A 22,024-nucleotide genomic window follows, 5' to 3' on the forward strand; every position below is an offset into this window, starting at 1 on the left:
ACAACTCAGTTCATCCTCAACCAAAATTTCCTCTTATAACAGAGGAACAAAGATAAATGTGAAAGCAAGACATCTGCACTGAAATGATCTTCCTGTTCCATTTCCTGCTCTGTCCCAGGACCTCTACTAGAGCATGTTTCAGCCATTCAGAAATGAAATCCTTAGCAAACTACGGTAAAACGTAACATGGCAATAGCTTTCCACACTGGACCTGCAGTTTGACAACGCAAGTTAGGCCACCCTCTTTACACAAGACAAGGTGATTTGCTTAAAGGAGGAGTTTTGCTTCTAGAAAGACTGTGAACAACTTCTCTTCTAGTTCCTAATTAAAATATTTACAGATCAGATTAACTGTAGTGTAATTAACATATTAATTATTTCCATACCTTCCTATCTGATCCTATAAAAGACAAGTGCCATACCTTGGATTTTTCCTTAGGTTATTTGGCAGACTGCAGTGAAATGATTTTTCTACATCTGAATAAGCTAACTTCAACATCAGAATTAGAACAAGCTGTGGAGCTCAGCATGGGCTAACGCATCCTGCTCCTCAGCTGAGCATTTCAGTCCATGCTAATCTCTATTATAGCGGGCAGACCAGTTCTCATGCTCAGACAAGCTCATTTGAAGCTAGCTTGGGTATATATACACTACACTACAGAGAGCGCTGCAAACCTATCTTTTGTTTTCATGTAGGTTATCCCTGAAATACATACTGGCAATGGTACATTTGCATGTAGAAAGCGGTATTGCAATGACTGTCCTCTTTAAAACCCTTCTCTTGTTTCCACTTCATCTTATCACACACCTCCTTTGTCCTCAGTTTCAGAGAGCCAGGAAATCCTCCCCTCTCTTACACAGACATCTGAATCTCTCCTCATGGCCATTCTTCTTACCAAGACCACAAACTTGTTTGGCTTTTAAGTCGCAACCCTCTGCCTGTCCCTACCACTGACACTGCTGTACCACCAAGCACCCTTATCTCCTCCTTTAAAGCTTTCCTGTAAAGGGCTGACTCTTTGTGAAGTTAGTGGCCTGTTTTTAAAGTCGTCTTTTTTTTTTTTTTAAATCGATAAAAATAAATAACCCCACCAAATCATGGGCAGGACAAACTAACAATGGCTCCCAACCCACACTGTTATTCAGCTGGCAGACTATAGCAAAACTGCAGATGAAATTGCTCTTTGGCCTTCCTCTTTCTTATCCTCATTCCTTCTCATTGTATCAGACAGGTACATAAATCTTAATTATTTGGGGTAAAAGGTGATGAATCTAATACAGGGAAACACAGTGCTGCAGAATCTGACAAAATAGCATCATATGTTTTTCGAATCTACAACTTCTTTGGGCCATTTATATATATTTTTACATATATATGTGCATATATATATAATGTACACACACACACACATAGCAGTGATTGTATGTTACCCTGAAGCTTTTGCCACAATGGATTTATCCCCAGCTTTATCTTAGGGCATTATCAAGAGTCACATCCTTCAGACTCTGCTCATTTTCAAAGTAGAGTTAAAAAGCTTACCATAGACGAGGCAATTGACAGTATTTTAAAGTCCTTACCAAACTAGGACTTCTATATAGTAATATACATCAGTTATAACAGTGAGCAGGCAACAGTGCCAAATAAAAAGTAAGTTTGGAATCTGTTTATTACTAAGCGTAAGGATAGTCTTCTGGTACATTCAAAACAGGTTGCAGTTCCTGTTTATTTTGAAAGATATTTACTAAGTCTTTGTGCAACTTTTAAGTATAATATTTATCAGGGTATTCATTACAAGCAAGTTGAGGCAAGACCAAAACACTTCATTAAACTTACCTCTGCAGTTTCTAGTGTGACATTTTTACCATAACTAGTTTGTCTTCTTCCGTCTCTTCTTGACTGCTGAACAGCTAGACAATTCTTGGATTATTTGTACAGAGAGCAGACCAGCCACCACTCAGGATGTACTGCACAGGTAATGGTCACATCTCAGTATTGTAATTGTATTGTCTCATTTCGATAGCAAATGAAATTACTGCCACAATCAGGAGCAGCTAGCATATTTCACTGCCTCAGTGGAACACAACTAACAACAATGGAGAAATCTGCTCTGGTCAAACTCTTTAAAGCAGCTATATTAAATAGCTCCATTTCAAACTAATCATTTTAGTATCAAACACTGCTGATAGTTATGTATTCTAACACTGCCCTCTTGTGACATAATATAGCTTTGCAGACTTTAGCTATGAGATCCTAAATATGAGTTCCTCTTTAAGGGTGTTATTACAACATTTAAATCAGTACACGCAATTCCTGTTATTATAATAGCAAATAATAATTAATGTTAACATTCTTGTTTGTCTGAATCCTCAGCTTGGTCCTGACTGATATTACTAACATTTTCTGGGAGAAATCACAGACCAGGTTTCTACATGAGGAAGCTAAAGTACAGTAAGCATGTGCATGAACTAATTAAGCACTAGCTGTACTGAAGTCTGGATCCATTAGCACATTTAGATCGGATCTTTAGACTATATGCCTCTGCAGGGGCAAAGGTCATAGAAGCATTCTTAGTAAGTACTAAATGAAAGATAGCTTACTCCATCTTCCATGGGAGAAAGCTACCAAGCTCTAGGGGTGACTGCATGAAGAATTAGCATATAGTAACTGCTACACAACATATTTATTCCCAGGCTCACTGAAATTTAACTTGCTAGGCACACAGATAAACACTTAGTAAAAGAGGGTATTAATATTATATTTTTAATCAAGATAGTTGATTTACCACATTGATTTTAACACTGTACTTGCCATCATACGATCATGTAAGTTGGAAGAAACCTCAGGACGTCCTTTTGTCCAACCTCCTGCTCTTCTTAAGTATTAAAAGGCAATTAGTTGTTTCTAAGCAAGCCAGTAGGAATCTAAATACAACAGTTAGCATCTCTCTTCCCGAAGATATGGCATAGTTCTGTAATTTTTCACAAGACTGTAAACTTACAAACTTGTAAACTTCTGTATGTCACATTTAGAGCAGACCATCAAAGTAAGACAGGTCCAGGAAGCTGAAGAAGATGCAAGGGAAATTTAGTAGCACGCAACCAAGGCAGATGGAAGGCAGAAGATAGAGCAGGACATATATTAGAATTAAAACAGGAAGTGAAGGCTAGCCTGGAACAAAGATGGTTTTGGGAGCAAGGCCAAATATAGAAAAACACCTAACTTCTCTCCATTAGAGACCTTGTTTCTGGGTGAAAGCGCTGCTAAATGTAAGGGATCACCCTGTCTCAAGAATGGGACAAAAATGGGGCTTGCTTTTTTGGGCTCAGGAAGACCAGAAGACAACATTTCCTTATATCTGGGAAACAGCAAAAAGAAGCTTTTGAGTCCCAGGGATTTCTGGGACATGGACCGCTTTAAAGACTCAGTAAACCCTGAAGGAGCACAGCTCAGGAGCTTGGAAGGATTGCCTGCTATGACTGTGAAAGGACAAGGACAGAATTTCTGGCTTCAGAGAGTGCCGTATTTTTCTTGGTTCTGGACATAATTCCTGCAGGGTCTCAGCTACCTCTCTGGTTGTAGATCAGTATGACAAAGAGGTGTAACAAATGAACAGTCAGTGTTGAAATCCAGCTGACAGTCTCCAGCTGTTACAAAAGACCATGACCAGCCTAGTGAAACAATGATGGAAATAAAACAGATTTGAATTTTATTAAGTTTCTATCTCAAAGACTAGAGTGATTTCGTATGGAGAGCTACTAATTCCCTAGCATAACGGAAAAGCAAGATGCTTGGACCAGTACAAAACAAAGTGCCTCTTGGCAGTTCTGGACCTCCAGTTGGAGTAAGGTGTTTTCTGGAAGACAAGGTAACTCAGAACCCAACCCATAGAGAGGGTAAAGATATTTTAGTTCTTGATTAAGAAACTGTCCGTAAGACTAGCAGCAGCTCCCAAATCAGAGCAACATTGTTTATTACTCATGCATGAGGTTTGAGCTATGATTTCTTGTACTGATAGATGTTTGGAGTTAGCTGTCTCTAGCAGGCGCAGAGCAGAAGATGGATCCTGCTAGCAGGGCTGATTCTTGGCTCTGCTTTAGCTTCCAAAAACTATCTGACATTGTCTGTTTCATTTCATGATCATATAAAGAGGCAAACTGTCTTCTTTAGCACAAGCAGCTAATGCCCAACAACCCTACTTCTTTTAAGGTGACAATATTGTATCTGTTTACATGGGTTGCAGAATAAAGAAACAAGAATGAGTAATGGTGCTGTTAGTAGATGAATTCCCCTCAGATTTTTGAAACTCTTTTCCAAGCAAGCGTTCATGTAAGTGCAGAGAGAAATACATTCATTAAATACTGAGCATACTGCAACTGTGTAAGAGTCCTCCACCTTATCACCCATACTCTACCAAAAAATGCCAACACTGGGGACTCTATTCAGTTACATAACTGGCCAAAAAAATCAGGCCACTTACTGCATCCATCCCATCTCCAACATCCACAAATTGCACTTTTCTGGGATCCTGCAGGTCCTCTCCCAAATGCCCTTCAAAGTTTTGCAGATAGGAGCTTCAAGGCATGGAAGACTTCCAGCCTGGAAGTTAATCATTAGCCCTACTTTAGTGCCATTCATGGTATAATAAACCAACAGCAGAGTAATTAATCACTACCATGGCTTGGCAAAGAAAGCTTCCTCCTAGAAGCTGTTAATGGAAAACATGCTCCAGGGTAGGTTACAAGCCTTACATCTGGAGCACTGGTCATCCATTCTTAGCTGGAGCACAACGCTGACAACCGACTCTGTCAGGGCTGCATGCCTGGTAAGCTACATTGTATTTTCTCCATCATCTGGGCTTGCAGCAAGTACAGAAGTATTGTACTCACTAGAGCGTAAGCAAGTATTTCAAACTTAAGAAGAATGGTCATCAAGCCAACAAGAAAGCTCAGGCAAGTCTGCGACAGGGCACCCAAAGCTAAAGGAAAGACAAGGAGCAAGAGATCAAGGAAGGACATGGTAGAAACACCAGACTAGAGCAAAAAACAGAGAAAATATTGGGCTCAAATAGTGTTTACGAGTTCCCACCCACCAAACCTCTCCAGCCCTGGTACAATAAAGGCACGAGCCGCTGTCCTTCCAACAGTGCAGTTGTATCTTATGGCAACTAGCCAATGGTAAGAATTCAATTTGTTGTTCCTGTGAGAAGGAAACGTGAGGTTTAGAAATTATTGCAGAATGGACTGTGTGAATTAGTAGAGCTACCTGCCTCTTGGCAGGTAAATGCAACATACCCAAATGAGCAGGAAAAATATTTACATTAGATTTCTTAAAAATCTGAACTGTTCCATCCTCCATATAATGGAATAAAGCAACACTCCAACCAGATTGTTCATTTAACCTCCCCATCCTGAAATCTTATGTGGATATATTTCTTTCTGATTCAGCAAAGAGAATTGTCCTTAGCAATGGTGTAGTGCCATCTTTTGGCAAGTACCAGAAAAGATTCCTGATTTCTTTAGACCTGCACAGAAAAGGGTCTCATAAAAGTACTGTTCTAAAGTGTGACAATACCACTGACAGCCAGACCATTCTGAGAATTGCTCAGATTAGGCTAATTATACTCTCTACCAGTCTCTACTTAGTATAGTGAAGAGGTTGCTAAAAATAATGATACAAGATAAGTTCCTTTTATATCTTATTATTTTATTGTAACAAGTAGAAAGACTCAGTGCTCAGAGGCTGCACTGACTTGCACTCTGACCCAATTTCACTGGACATTCTCTGCTCAAAGCGAAAAATCCACAGTTTCTGCCAGTCTGCTATGAGCAAGAAACCTTCCCTGATCCGCTGAACTTTGGGCAAAGAATTAAGACTTACCACTGTACATATTTACACGTGCTTGCTATATTCAAAGCAGGAGGGCAAAAGAGTAGTAGTATACTTCAAGTTCTGGGTAGCTATACCAGCAATGTCAAAGCACAACAAGTCAGATGTCAGAGGTACAACACATGACAATCCCTGATCTCAGAGGTGGGAGTGCGTACGGGACACCATGCACAGAAGTGCCTTCCTAGGAGACACAGCTGTGCTGCTCACACAGCAGGGACTATGTGACTTGTCAGCACTACTAAGATGGGTCGGAGAGTAAAGTGGGAGAAAAGAAGTGGGGGTCTAAAGTCGTCTTGTTACCCTGGAAAATCCACGTCTGCTCCAGGCTTCTAAGACATTTGCAAGCAAAACCAGGATGAGCAAATTCTTGCGCCGCAACATCTTGTAGCTCTCGTGAAGCAGAGCTGCTTAGTTTGAGAAAGCTAGTCTTTGCTTGCAGAAGTGTTTCCTAAGGTTTCCAAGCCCCTGCTGAGCTCTGAAGGTGCCAGCTCCTGGCCAAGAGCTCTGTGAATAGCTGAAAGGGGCTATCTTGCCACTAGGACAAAGCAACAGCTCCTAAGCCAGCCTGAGCCATGGTGCTTACAAAAGTAAAGCAAGCCGTAACTGAGTTCCTGAAAGCATTCTTAGTACAGCTGTTTTCTCATAACAAACAAACAAAAACCATTGATATTACTTCATCCAAAGCTAAGAAATACTGATGTGGCATATCAGCCTATTTAGGAGAAGGTATGCACACGCGTGTGAACGTCCTTATTCTGCAGCTACCCCTCTCCAACCTCTCTCCAACTAAAACAAGGCTAAACCCTGTATGCAACTTTTCACAGTATATTGCATAATAGAATAATATAATTCAGATGATTCAATTGTTTAATTATTCTCCTGAAGAATAATCTCATTCCTTTTTTGCATTTTTCCTAAACTCCAAATTTTGTAATTCCAGGAGTGCCAAGATGCTGAGAAATAACTTGCAAATTTTGGGACTTTCTCTTGCTCTCCTATTTAGTTACAATAAATAGATATTACCTTTAGTATTCTGGTCTAACATGGCAGCAGTTCAAGTACTCTATTACTATACCTTCGTCATTTTGCAGTAGAGACTGCAGTGTGATCCTCTCAAACTGCATTGTTGGTGGCTTTGGTTTAAACTTTCAGAACAGGGACTAAATTAAAATACTTCCAGGAAATCAATTAAAAACCTCACAGATCTTTAGCTGTACTTCATATAGAACTATGAGAAAAGACTATGACCAGTCCTGTTTCATATTCATACGTAGACCCCTTTTCATAGCATTACATTTCAGTTTTCTTGAAATCAGTGGCATGACTTGCCCCCATGGACAAAGGACAACCAAGACTACAGGAGACTCAGAGAGAAACACGCTTGTGATAAGAGAAAATATCTGTACAATAAATGCAACTGCTATCCACCTTGATATAAGCCATAATCATTCTTTGCACTACAAAATCAACGGTTTTAAAACACAGTTGTATTTTACCTGGTGGTTGCTGGTATCAGAAACCTTAACATCCAATGATCCTGTCAGAACAGCGTACCAGTTCGTCCCAATATCACCTTGACGAAATACTGGAAAGATGAAATATTGTAAATAAAAGCCGACTCTTCAACTTTACGTTTTCTCTCAGATTATTGTATTACTGCAGCCACTGCTGGCACTATAGAGTTTGCCACATCAGACTATCTACTTGTTCAATAATAGATCCAATGCACTGCAAAGTACCCATTCTAGTATATTGATCCAGAGACTACCAGGCTACCAGTGGTGTATGAAAGCACACAGCATTGCTTCACCCATCTCCCCAGTTTGCTTCCTCTTTTACTGCTATCTTAGCCAATAAATAAATACTTTCTGAACAACGTCTCTTTGATATTCAGAATTTTGCAATGCCAATACAGCTCCCCACTGACTTCAATTACAGCTCTGGCTGAGAAACAATGGCAGGACTTTGATGTTCAGCCATTTCAGCTGTGTGATTACTGACCACAAGAATTCCTATTACTCTAAACAAACCCCAATCCCGAGCGCTTAAAGCATGCCAAATTTACCAGAGGGATTTCAGAGACTTTATCAAACATCACTTACATCAGGTCTCCATCAGCTATTTCCCCAGTACAGCACTGGGAACCCACACATTCCCATCACAGGACCACAACTTATTTTCATCTCAGCTTCATGGACCAAGCACAGCTGTCCAGCTTCATCTGGCACATGAGCTGCCAGGGCAGGCACAGAGCTGTTGCACCCCACAGCAGTATGCAGCTCTGCAAATCTGTCTTGTGTTATCCAGACCGACTGCAAATTACACACTATTAGTGATACGCCCAGTTGATAGATCTCACTTTCGCCCCGACATCACAAAGTACCCTAAAAAATGAGATCAATAATACATTTACAGGGGAAGAATGAGGCTTAAGTGCAACGACTTGCTCTAATCTTTCAGCAAAACAGTGGCAGAGTCCTAAATCCAGTAATGTATGCCTTGTTGCCATAGATTCATCACAGACTGTATTTGTAGAGCAAGCAGCACTTTAGTCCTGCCTTCCCCCATGACTAAGATTGTAAACATTTTTATGGCTAATCCACTAGCTTTGCTCTCTCATCAATCTCCTAGAGACAATGCCAGCCTAAACCCCAACTTAATCTACACAAAATAGATCATCATATGAAGCTCTCTTACATGTGATTCCCTTTTCCAGATTTTCATAATATCCGCAGAGGCATATCTGTTGGAGAAGGTTTGGATGAAATTTCTCAAAAGCTTTCACTTCTTTCAGTCGAGTGAATATTATATCTACATCTTCACTGGAACGTTCCAAAGGTCTGCAAGAAGACAAAGGACAATGGTTCTCTGGGGCTTTATCAGAGAAATATCCCTACCTGCATGCACCAAGCCCACAAATGTTGGCATAAAAAAAACGAACAAACAAAAAAACAACCATCCCCCTCCCCCCAGTGTATAAACCAATTACAATGCATTTTTTAGGTACCCGATGAAGCAAAACATCCCACCATCAATAATCAATACGAGCATGATTATTATGCTCATAACATTGGCAGTGTCCAGAAACTCCATTTAGCACCAAAGTCTAATGCTATGCTACAGCAATAACTGTGTAAGTAGATATGAGGGCACAGTCCATATCCTAAAGAGTTTGGAATTATAAACATATAGTTATACATTTATAGCATACAACGGTTTGCATTGAGACATCTGAGCATACAAGAGGCCTGTAGAACTCCTGCCCAAAATAGCGGTTTTCTATCTGGCTAAAAGAAAACCTTTAGATATTGCCGCTACCTCTTCTCTCCATCTCTTTGACATTTTACTGGGCACAAACTAGCTTGAGTGCACAGTCCTCTTTTCTCATTTGCAAGCAAGAATGACAATATTAATAAGCACATCCTCTTTTACTCTCTTACACTTTCTCTCTCTTGGCATTGGACAAATTATGCAAGCAAGATAACAATCTTATGAACTGTTTATCGGTAAGAGTAAAGAGTTTTAACCCTCCTCTATAAAGTGACAACAAACAGACAGATGAATCCTGCAAATAACTGGAGGTAGGACAAGGCTTCTATATTGAGTAACTAAAAAGACTGGAGTGTTGGTGCATTACCATGAACTGAATAAAAGTAAACAGAATTCAATAATGAATAGTACACATAAAATTTGTATGCCATTTTCCTTCCTCTACAGAAAAAAAATGCTCTTGGATAAAAATAAAGCAAAACATTTAAAACTTAAAAAGGAATTACATCCCAAAAAATAGATTTCAACAACAATGAAATTATAGGATTCCTTCCAATTATAGGATTCCTTCCAACAAGGTAGCATGTGGACCAGCAGTTCAGAAAACTATAACATATTTATGAAACTAATGTGAGTTACTTGAGTAAAATACATTTTAAATGTGATTATCAAATATTATGAATCAGCAGATAAGCCAACCACTGACAGCATTAGAAAGAATCTTTCATAATAGACTAAGCACCTAACATTAAGCAAAGAAAGAAACAGACTGTTCTGAAGAGATTATATTGGAAATTCAGGTGAAGAAAGAGTCACAGAACGACAAACAATTGTCAGTGATCATTAGACCTATCATTCAATCAAATGCTGCTAGTTAATTTGACAAAAACATTCATTTATTCAGTGGATGAGTTCTTCTAAATCAACAAAAATTACACAGTTAACAGAGAACAAAGCCTATGGTAACATATACTTGTCCTTAATATTGTGTTATGTTCACAGCAGAAATACTTCTTCTAACAAGAAATTTTTACTGATTCCTCTTCAGAATCAAAGACAAAAGATCTAAGCCGTTGTCCCAAGAAAGGCTCAGAGGTCCCACTCACACTGAGCCTCTGACTCTCGATTTTCTTATTAAATCAAGTCCAGGAGGGATTAAGTCTCTACCCTCACTTATAATCCAATTTACCCTTATTAACTTAAGATGAGAGTAATAATTCTATGGTGTTTATGGTTGCTTCTATGTCACAGTGATATTCTTTTACCACTTCAAACCACAATCAACTACAACAGGTCCCTTTTGAAATCTTTCAAGTAAGATTTTCATCTACATCTTTTTTTTAACTGTGCTCTAGCTGACAGATACTAATAAGCATTATTTCTCTTGTCAAAACCCTTTTAAGAAGATTAGGAGGTACAGCTTGCAGAGTTAAAATCCATTTATACAAAATCCCTACCCAAACCGCACTAGCACTTAGAATGCTAACTCCCTTAATTTATGGAGTCTCAAAATTAGCAGCCAAACTTGACAAGTAAAGAAAAGGAAATGGTAATGATTCTCAGTATATCCCATTTTCCTAGAAAAACGCTGTGTGCGAGACTTTCATTCACACAGCTGCCCATACCAAACGTTGTAGCAGTCCATCAGTTCATTTGTATGGAATTTACTGCAGGATCTGAGTGCTTGTGTTTTTAAACTGTTTGATGCAGTGAGACAGGGAAAAAGCAAGCAGGATTAGCAAATAATATGCCACAGGTTTTATAAATTTAATCAACACTCTATTCTCTCAGTGTTTTTCCTGAAATGTAAGTGCAGAAATCTCTCTTACTTCTGGTTCTGCCAAAAGGACAAGCTTAAGTATTTGGGGGGAGTTAATCATAGAATGCGTGGGTGCTCTTTTTTCTGAGAGCTGCTGAAGGCTAAAGAGAGGGAGTTGCCATCCGGTTCAGCACAAGGCGAGAGTAAGGGCTCAATTCCCTTGATGTGGCAAGGAATATCTTGTGGGGCCGATTACCTGCAGGGAAAGCACTTCTAACAAAACTGCTCTGCCACCCCAGTAAAGCGAGTCGTCGTGGAAGGACAGGCGTTCCTACAGGTGACTGAGCCACGCTCTACAGGGTCTTAAACATCAGCACAGCATTCAGAAACCAAAATCCATATTTACTGGGAAAGATTAAAATGATGTGTTCCCAGTGACTTACTTCAGCAAGTAGCTGACCTACAGTGCTTTGTATTAGCAGTAGTAGGAGTGTGTGAAGTGACCATTAAAAGGGGGACATGCAGACACGCTCTATACAAAAAAGAGGAATCCAAGCTTCTAAGCAGTATGCATAGTAGCTATCTGAAAATTTATATTTTCATTACAATGTTTCTTAATAATTCATTATTGTAAGCCATTTGTTTCAGTAGCCTTTTCTCAAAATATACAAAATATACCAGGTTTGATATTATTGTGTATATCTGATTTTTCACAAATATTTTTACTAGGAGGGTATATATTTTGATCTAGCGCATTTGGAAACTCATCTAGAATTTGGGAGTGGCTTTCAATGAATGATTTAACTGTTAACCTATCTTAGAAAAGGTGGCTTCTCCAGTTGTGTTTTCCCCAAAAAGCAGCAGCCAGATGAAATCTATCAATGCTAGGTGTCCCAAGCAGAGGTAGCCCTTGGTCTTCACTAGGACACCGAATTTTGCATCTGTAAAAACTCCAGACTGTAGTATAAGAGTAACAGCAGTAGTACTCAAAGTCATTGCTGTTAGGTGCTTATAATCTGTAACAGTCACACTGCTTTTAAAATAACATTTTTAATTAGCGAGAGAATGTATTGGGAATATTGAAGCACCACGTTGTCAATTAATGGTTTCTCCACGTGCCTGCAAAATTCAGCTTTGATCACATTGACCAAAATATTTTTTAATAAAATTATCAGCATTATAACTATTGTCATCATCACTAAATCAACATTAACAAACCTATTTATGAATCCAAATTTTGTTTTCTAAGTACAAGCTGCCTGGCGTGGAACAACATCAGTACAGGATAATATAAATTAACTTTCTTCCTCATTGCAGCTACCTTATTAGCTTGCTGAAAACTTGGCTTTTGTTAAAGCAGGGTTAGGAATAATATTTAAACAAATAATATAGTAAAATGCTTCTTAGAACATTAATAATTAAATTATAATTAGAAAAGTACAACTAATGACAGATAGCCAATTATTCAAAATTTACTGTCACTATAGTCACACTGATATTGGTCCAGTGGTATTAATCCAGACAGGAACTATTCTCTCACCAGGTTACAAAGGTCACCCCCAGAGAGGGGGAGTCTCCCTGCACCCCCTACCTAGCCTTTGGAAAGGCTTTTGCAGGAACCAGGATCAGAGCATCTGAAGCCATTCCTCCATGATCACCACACCACACCACTACAGAGAAGCCCCCCTGCACTAAAGACAGTGCTGCTGAGTATCTCCTTCTGTTCTGTTCTGTCACGCGGACGCTATTGTACTACTGAAGTGTTCCCCCACTGCTGGTGCTGCAGAGCTGTAACTTGATAACTACTGGCATCAGAAGTTAAAAAATCCATTTCAGCGAGGCTTCAAGTATGTGATTTAAAGAAATCCACTGGGATCTCTACTAAAGCTTCCATCCTTCCCTAAATGTACTGCTGTTCTTGAAAGCTCTAGTTTCATTTATGGAATATGACCATAGTTGAATCTGAAAGTGTGGATAACTCTCTTTTAAATCAGTTAAAATCCTTCAGCTCTCACCAGTTTGGGAGAGATATCAGCTACAGCAGAAGCACTTTAAGGCAAGGCCATCCTCCTGGTAAAAAAATCTATGACTCTATCCAGTGAAGCTCCCACCTTCTCTCTAGGCTGCCCTCAACCTCACTCAGATGTATTTAAAATAATTTTTAAGTAAAACAAATCATGCAAACCATGAAAGCGATAAATCTGCCTTCACCTTATTTGCTAAAAAACTCAGCTTTTATCCCATTTCCCAACTTTTCCTCTTCTTTGTGGGGTAGCTCCTACCATACCCTGATTTCCCTCAAGTCTGCAGGGGGAATTTTCAAGCCCAGAAAGAGATTTAGCAGCTGCTGTAATGCCCACACTTCACTAACTGGCCCAGCCATCACAACTGGGTAAATGTCACGCCATGACCATAGCAAATGCAAGGACAAAACCATGTGTCATTCGACACTGATTCAGAAACAAGAAGTTCACACTTAATATCTCTTACCCTTAAGGGCAATACATGGGAGACTCCCACTTACGATCTTCAATTTAATGTGTTCTTCCCTGGATTTATTTCTTAATGGTACAGTGCTGATATCTGATTTCACTGCAGCCACATGAGGTAAGCATTTCTTGTATTACAAGGCAGGAATGCAAACTGATCATGAAATGATAAAAGATAAAGTAGGAGTATTACATTTTTTTTCACTAACCTACAAGCCTTTCTGCTTTGTTTGACCACTGAATGCTTTATCCAGGTCCTTATTTATATTACTAATTTGCCTCTTCAGAGTACTGCACAGTAGGTCTTATCGGGCATAAATGTTTTCACATAAGACACATCATCTATCTTCTGCTTCTTTCTGTTTCTTTACAGGTTGTATATAGCAATAAAACATCACAGCTACACACGAGTAACAGTATCAATACTTGTTATACATCCCTGTTCAATAAGGCTTCTTTAAAAGACACTTTACCCCCGATTTATTTGGTTGTCGAGATTTCCAGCATGTATTTCTATACAGAAAAAAAAAAGCAATTTTCCTGACAATGTTTCTGCTTGACTCGCTGTTAACAGGAGATTATTAAAAAAAATACAGAACTGCCAGAAGTATATCTTCAGAAAGCTATTGCATATTTTAAAGTGCAAACTATTCAAGGTCAGAGTTAAAAACACATATAGAGGAGAACTGCAATTATTCTTCACCTACATAGAATTTGAGCAAGCATTTCTGCTCATATGTAACATATAGACCTTCATAAAATAAACTGTTTTGGTGGTGTCAGGGTTACATATTTGAATGTTTGCATGTGCCTTGAAATACAGAAATCACCAGAACCACTGCCATTACCAGTGTATAATCAGTTACATGTAGAAATATACTTGTTAACTTAGAAGAAAGAAACGAGTCGGGGATTTTTATTTCTTTTTTACTGTGATCTCCTAACTATAATTTATTACTTTCTCTTCTAACATACATGATATGTCTTTTTTTGGGGTTCTTCCTCATAATTGGTTTGACACTTGAAAAAGAAAAGACAGAAGACAGCTAGTTTTACCTTCTTTGCCAAGACACCTCTAAAATTTTAAAATATTTATTTGTATAACATCTGTTCAAAAATCTGAACCTTGATCTAAATGAGTGAAAAAAACTGAGATCCATTTCCTTTCCTTGATCTTTTAAACTCTTAGAAGAGCAATATTGTATTTCAGACCACAATGAACTGCCCATGAAGGATGAACAGATATGATTTATGTCTCTCACTGGAGAGGCTGTTTGTAGTAGAAAATGTAACATCACAGTACATAATAGAAAAAATAAAACTAGTTTGTCTCGGGGTTAAAACTGAAACATCTCTCTGAAGACGCAAAGACAAACTCTGTGAGCTAGAAGCTACCAGTAACCACTACCATGGACCATTTAGTGAATTTTACTAGTATTCGTAAATATATTTTGCTTTGAAATGTGAGCAAAGAAGGGGTAGGAGGCCATTTCAACCCAGACCATTCCTTTGTACTAGCTGTACTTTCTCCCAACTTTTCCTGTCAGGCAGAAAAGTAAAGGAGGATGCAGCACAATATCAGTACCAATATATCATTTCTTCCCTTGTATCAGTGAGAGCAGGATGACACTGAAACACCTCTCTCCTCCAAGCACTGCTGTAGAGCTCAGACTTTTTATTTCTCTTAAAGAAAAGAAAGGGTTAAGGGAGGGATACTACTGACCTAGCAAAACACTTTAGACCTATGGTAAGGGACCAAAATCTGTAAATGAAGTTACTTTTAATCTGAAGTAATGTCCAGATTAGGGTTTACTTTCTGGGGAACAGAAGGCAATCAAATTCTTCTGAAGATGCACTTTGCACTTGGTAAGGCAGTATTACCAAACTAAAGTTTTCAACATTCACATTTCAGCTCCTCCTTCCCTTGTCCCCTCACCACGGCTTTTTCAAAAAACAATCACATTACAGTTCTTTTGCTTTCTCTTTTTCTGAGATTTTAGGATTCCTGTTTTCACATTTCCTGTGGCACACAGAAAATGAAACTTAATTTCAACCCTCTTCCCTAGAATTGTTATACATACAAATCATTCCAGAGTTACGGTTTAAAAAAAATGCTACAGAAGCAGTAAAACTGATGATGATTAGTTTCCAACAGATTGCTACTGTCCGTAAACCCAGACCTCCTGCAATGATCTCTAACATCCTGCTATGCAAGGCACAGAAATGCTGTAGATAATCCAGATCTATGTAGGTGCTCATTGAAAAGCCAGTTAAATGCAGACCAACTGGCTGTCAAACAGAATTTTTAACAGTTGACCTCTACCTTCCTCAGTGAGGGCCAAAGGATGTAAATGAGGGGCTCTCCCCTTTACTACACACTCGTTTTCATGAAAAGTGAAGGAAGTTAATTATATTTGTGCTTTCAACTCAGTCTGAAAGTAGCCAATGCGCTGAAAAACTACCAGAGGACTAGACAGACAGAACAATCAAGTATGCTTCATTTCTTTACATCCTCTACTGAATAACAATTTATGTATGCTTCCAACAGGTCAATTTTAGATCTACGTAAACAGTGGAATAACAACAATATAAATTTGTTGAGTAATGACATCATAAAGATTTATCTTGAGCTAAAAATACATTATTTTAACAGAATAGCTATAACAGGGAATAAAACATAAAAATAGATTTTTTTTCACTATATGTTTTTTAAAAAGACAAAATACTTCAATTCAAGGGAAAAGAATAAATTTGCAAGGAAATTTTTTCCTTTTATTTATGCACACTTTTATGTATGGAACATGCTTTGTAACCAAAGTGTGGCTAAACCTTATTGAATAAAAAACTCTCCAACTTTCATAAACATGAGCTGGGGCTCAGGACAGTTAACATTCCATCTGATAGAAGTAGATCTGGATGAAATTACATTCCCCAGCACTGCAGCTTCATAATAGACATTAAAAGCACTTTAATATGAAGACAGACTCTGAGATACATTGCAAATGAAAATTATTATTGAACAATATGCACAAGTGATGATACACTTTGATTCAAACCCTGGCCACTGCCATCCACAAATACGCTATACTAAACGCACCTCTACCCTTTTAGGGTCTGCATTTTTACAGCCAATGAATATTTAAAACTTACAGCAACTATGAAATAACTTCTTCAGATTTCCATGGGCATACACACATTTTGACAGCTGCCGAATTCAAGGATGAAGCGGAAAGTCACTTCAGGAAACATTCATTGAAGATATTGATTAAGCAGCAGGACAGTAAGAGTTGCAATCATGTCAAATACAGCACAGAAAATAATAACAGAAGAAGGAAGTATAAGAATGATGAGCTTGTTAAGTGCAACAAATAATAAGATGCAGAGGGAAAACAGATGTCATGCTGGATATGAAAAAATACTTGTATTTGATAAATATCCAATGACCACCTGTCTTTCAGGACATGATTTTCAATTAGCTGGTTTGTTGATTTTTTATTCCTCTGCTGGAATACCGGATTTTGTTAAAATAGAATTTTAACTTGCAAAAATAATTCTTCATGAAAAAAGTAAAAACATCAAAACAGAACACTCGCTCTCTTTAGGAATGCTAGTTATCAATAACACTCCTGCTTTTACTAACACAAAACAACTGGCATGCACATTATTTTCAATGAAATCTGCATTTCCAGGCTCTGAGTAACATTAGTTTAGAAGTCATAAATCTCTTTCCCCTCTACAAGTATAGGAATCTTCACACAACTCTACTTTTTTTTTCCATTCAGATCACACCCCACCTTCACATTGGTCTAGCAATGCAAGTATGACTGGCAGGACTGCACAAAGAGCCTTAATTAGGGTAGATGAGAATTAGGCCCTCAATCTAAAGGACCGAAGGAAGAAAGATAGCAATATTTTAAAAAATGCTGCATCATTAACTGCTGTACAGAATTCTGCACAGAATATAGGACTTCAGGGATTAAATGCTAACAACATGCCAGAAGTAACTCAGACAATGACAGTTTAGGTAGGTTTTCAGTTGTGTCTGGTAAAAGAGAAACCCTATCGTTGCAAGACTATACACTGATCGTCCAGCCACTCCAGAAGATTTCCACATAAACTCGAGTATAGTATGTCCTAATGGGCACTGCACTCATTAGTCCGCTCTGGTGGGCCAGGACGTTTATATACATCAGTTCCAGGGCAATCATTTTGTCTTCCTCTTAACACATTTCCATAAAACTTATGACTTACTGTAAAACCACATGGAACAAATGGGAGCTGATACTACAGAGAAGCCTAAACCTGTGATGACATGGAATAAAATAGCTTAAATTTGCTCAGGATACAACTCACGCTCTTGCTATGTGTTATTTTGAATTCATGTATTCAACAAAATGCAGAGAGTTGAGAGCTTACGGCAGGCTATACTAATACTTATTTTGGTCTCTCTAAGGAGAGGTGGAAAGAAAAAGGGCTTTTTTTATTATTCATCAAAGACTGCACCTTTGCATTGGACTAGAAAATGAGTTGCATGATGCAGAAAGAAAAATTTGGTATTATGCATCACTCTCAGAAGACCGCACTTTTGCATGAATGCTAGAAAGCAGTCAGGCTATGTCTATACTGTTCTGTCTCTGAGTTTCCACATCCTGGTGCCTGCTGCAAATATATCCCCACCCAGACTTGGTCCAAGCATACACCATCTTAGCCCCATATTACAGAGAGGAAACCCCAAGCACAAAGGCCAATAGGAGCTGCAATGTATGTCCAAGATTTTGTTCTGATCCCACCTAAGTGGAAAATGATGAAGTTATTTATATGGATTTATTATAAATAAAAAGCAAGTCTAGAAATTTAAAAATATATAGAAATCACTGTATTCTTTTCAATTTCTTAAAATATCTTTAAAAGTAAATAGTGCCATAAAGCAATTTTAAAATATTAATATTAATAAAGTATATATCCCAGTATCCTTGAGATAATACGTTGCAGGAGATGACAAGCTAAGTAAAATAATTTTCCTTCTTATTTCTGCTACCAAAAATTCTCCTTTTAGATTAACAGTTCTTCTTTCTAGCCTATCCGTATAATCACAGAAGTCCTGTTGACTGCTAAGCCTGTGAGAAAAACTTACATCTCAAGTATATGTTACAATGAACTAAAAGACAAATCCTAATTCAAGGATGTTGTTGTTATCTAGTTTTAGTCTGAACTTACGTTCAAATCTGTGGGAGCTTGGCTTAAGGAATAGATCTGAGACATTATCTGGTAGGTGTTATTTTGGTTTTCTTAGATGTAAATAACGCAAGTCTAAAGTCTACCAGGATGACAAGGATATAAAAACTCACTATGTACAATACGTCCTCAAAACACTCTTCCATACTTAAATAATTTATAAACAGCTTAGCAAAGATCACAACATTCTTAGCACAACAGGCTAGCAAAAGTTACATGCTTTGCTCTGTGATCTGCTCCTCCAGTCGGCTACGGCACTGAAGGTTATATTTAATACAGGAGAAAACACATGATACCATAGCAGATATTAAATCCTAGGATGATCTGACTGTTGTGAACACTGTACATCATTTAAAAGTTTGTATTTGAATTCAGTTAAAATCCTTCTTTGAATTAGAAGCTATGATCAGGTTTACAGAAATCATAATTATATAAAAAATACTTTGCCTACTATGCAGTAATTATATGTCTACATGGAGACCTACTTAGATAGTTTTTGGTTTAAAAGAAGCCTTGAGAGTAGGGAAGACATTGTTCCTTGGCTAAATATACACACATGCATAAACCAGCAACCTTCTTCTAATTATGCACAGATAGGGCATACAGAAGAATGCTTCTGGTCCTTAGGAAACCAGTGGTAAGACAATTATTTATTTCAAGGATAGAAGGATTGGTTTCCTTACCAGAGAAATGATTTACATGTCCTGGTGCAACCAGAATACACATTTGCTAACTGCTGATCATCTCTCTCTGCTGCAAAAATAAAATATTATTGACAGAGCATAGTTTTCTGACCTTTTCTGTTCCTGCCTTTCACTACCTTCGGGCTCGTGACTTTATATATAAATACTGTCCTCTGTATTTGACTTTTAAGTGCCGATCTTTGGCTTTTGTGGCTAGTAACCACATCCGGAAGTTGCATGGTTGAAGCATTGGCGGCCCTAGCCCACAGTACCCCACACAGTAATAACATTTCTCATAAAACATTTTGATAGTTCTTTATTAGTTTAACATCTAAAACATGCTTGCATTTTAGATGTTAGTAGTTCTAGTTTGGTATGTGACTTGGGGAGAAACATGCCATGCACTTAACGTCACATCATTACCGTACATAATGGGTTTTGCTATTTCCAGTTAAAGTAAAATTCCCTTTTTTTTAAAGAATGAAGTTAGATAATCCATATTCCATGTCATTTAAATTGTCTTTGCTGAGACTCTCCTTATACAAGAGAAGTTGTAGAATTGCCTTCCTCCTGAAAATATATATATTTATTTATTTATTAAAACACATCAAAACTGCCTTAAATAGTTAATTAAAATACATAATTTCCTACAGTGAATTGACTCAATGAATGGTCCTATACTTAGAGAATCCACAGCTAGGTTAGAAAATGCTTTAAGATAAAGAAAAAGACAAATACCTAAAATGCATAGAAATTACACGATAACTCAAATTAGTAAAGCAACAACAGATCATCCAAAGAAAATACACTGTAGCAATACAAGTGTATAAATTATTCAAAAATGCTAAACCTAATACTACCTAGACTCTTATAGTATGTCTCCAATATAGCTTTAAGTGTATTTTTTAAATGGAAAAACAGAAGAACAAAACATGTATGTGTACTTCCTATGGTCACAAAGTAAAAGTATGGCAGGAACAAGAAAAAAGCGTACAATCTCTCACATCCTGGGTTCGTCCCACATCCCGACTGTCTTCTGGAAAGCATGCTGCTTCAACAGTCCTTCAGGGCAACTGTAAGTGATATTTTCCATTCAACAAACAGGTGCTACTAGCTTACTCCAAGTGAGAAAAAGGGAAAAAAAAGTTTCATCTTAACAGCTCTAACAAAACTCCTATAGTAAAAATCGCCTGTATCTTAATGATAGAGAGATAGACACACACACACACAGATAGATAGACAGAAAGAAAGAAAGAAAGAAAAGGGCAGAGAAACTTCTAAATGAAATACTTCAATGTGTTTCCTAAAAACATCATTCACTCCCCACGACTCCTCATTAAGCATGAACCCCTGAATTTTAATTCTCAATTTAAATGTCATAATCTATTACATTTAAGTAGCCTAAGAAATGACGGGCCCACCTATTTAAAAGTACTGGGGCTCATTCTCTACTTCTTCACGCTCATTCAGTGTCAGTCTATAGAGTGATGAATCAGGTCCTCAGCTTCCCTATCATTTGTTTTTGTATGACTAGGTTACCATCACCTGAATTTATGTCTAGAATACTTTCAACATTTATACATATTATTTAAGTTCTAAACAGTTATGTTTTTTTTTCCTTTAAATTAAATCCTGTGCTACAGAGAGGGATCGGGGAGGCTGACTGACATTATTTGTGGTAGGTGACCGGTCTGAAAGTTTCTTTAGCCTCTTGCAGTTTGTTGCTTGGACTATTAAGGGAAACACAATTAGAGGTGCAGTCCTACTCACACTAAGATAGTTACCTGGAAATGGTAGAAATGATGAGAGGAGACAATTTCTTCTACGTATACAAAAGATTCTCTCTGTAACACAGCCCCAAATGATGTCAGCTGTCAAAATCTGCCTAACGATACTCAGCAAATAGCTGTACTTCTGTATAAGTGATATCTGATATCTTTGCTTAAACTGTGTACAGTTATTTTTGTTCTAATTTTTTTTAATATTGTCCTAGACTACAAGAGACACAGTGAGCAGTCAGAAATAGATTGATTTCACTTTTGAATCGAGTAAGTGTTAAAGGTAATGATATAGCAAAGGATGTATAAACCATCCACCATGGTTTTACTAGACACTGCAAGATTCACTTTCCTCTTCTTCTCCTAGACCCTGGGGAAAGCACTTCAAAAAATGTCTTAAAAAAAATATATATTTACTATCTATATTTTTTAAGGGAATACCTCACCTTTGAACACAACAAGCGATAACTAACGCGCTGCGTTCACCGCGAGCCCCATCGCGTGGTCCAAGAGCAGGCCCTGCTGTGAGCGCTCAGCCCACGGCCAGCCCCGAGGCGTGCCGCCCCGGGGAGGCTGGCGCTGCCCGCCGCAGCACGACGCCCGGCCAAGGGACCTTCACCCGCCCGCACGGCGGAGTGCTCGGGGCCGGGCTCTTTCCTTCCCTGCCAGATCAACGAGGCGGCTGGGCAAGATGCAGCGAGGTGAGGGGTGGTGAGATGCGGCGCGGTGAGGTGAGGTGTGGTGTGGTGCTGCGAGGTGCGATGTGGTGAGGTGCGATGCGGTGCGATGTGGTACAGTGAGGTGAGGTGCGGTGCGGTGATATGTGGCAAGGTGAGATGCGGTGAGGTGAGATGTGATGAGGCGCAGTGAGGGGCGATGTGGTGAGGTGAGATGCGGTGTGGTGCAGTACGGTGCGGTGC

The 22,024-nt window shown here is 38.4% G+C and overlaps 1 protein-coding gene across 2 annotated transcripts in view; it reads right to left on the reverse strand.

The window, feature by feature from the left end:
* Positions 1-22,024, reverse strand: part of RAPGEF4 (Rap guanine nucleotide exchange factor 4) — a 164,602-nt gene that overhangs the window by 141,163 nt on the left and 1,415 nt on the right. For both annotated transcript variants that reach the window (XM_068948582.1, XM_068948580.1), the window contains exons 2-3: positions 8,588-8,730; positions 7,387-7,475 (exon numbers count right to left, since the gene is read on the reverse strand). In XM_068948582.1, the coding sequence (XP_068804683.1) occupies positions 7,387-7,475; positions 8,588-8,730 (232 nt within the window). The remainder of the gene's footprint in view (positions 1-7,386; positions 7,476-8,587; positions 8,731-22,024) is intronic.

Source organism: Struthio camelus, chromosome 6, assembly GCF_040807025.1.
Source record: "Struthio camelus isolate bStrCam1 chromosome 6, bStrCam1.hap1, whole genome shotgun sequence".
In the NCBI taxonomy this organism is placed as follows: Eukaryota; Metazoa; Chordata; class Aves; order Struthioniformes; family Struthionidae; genus Struthio; species Struthio camelus.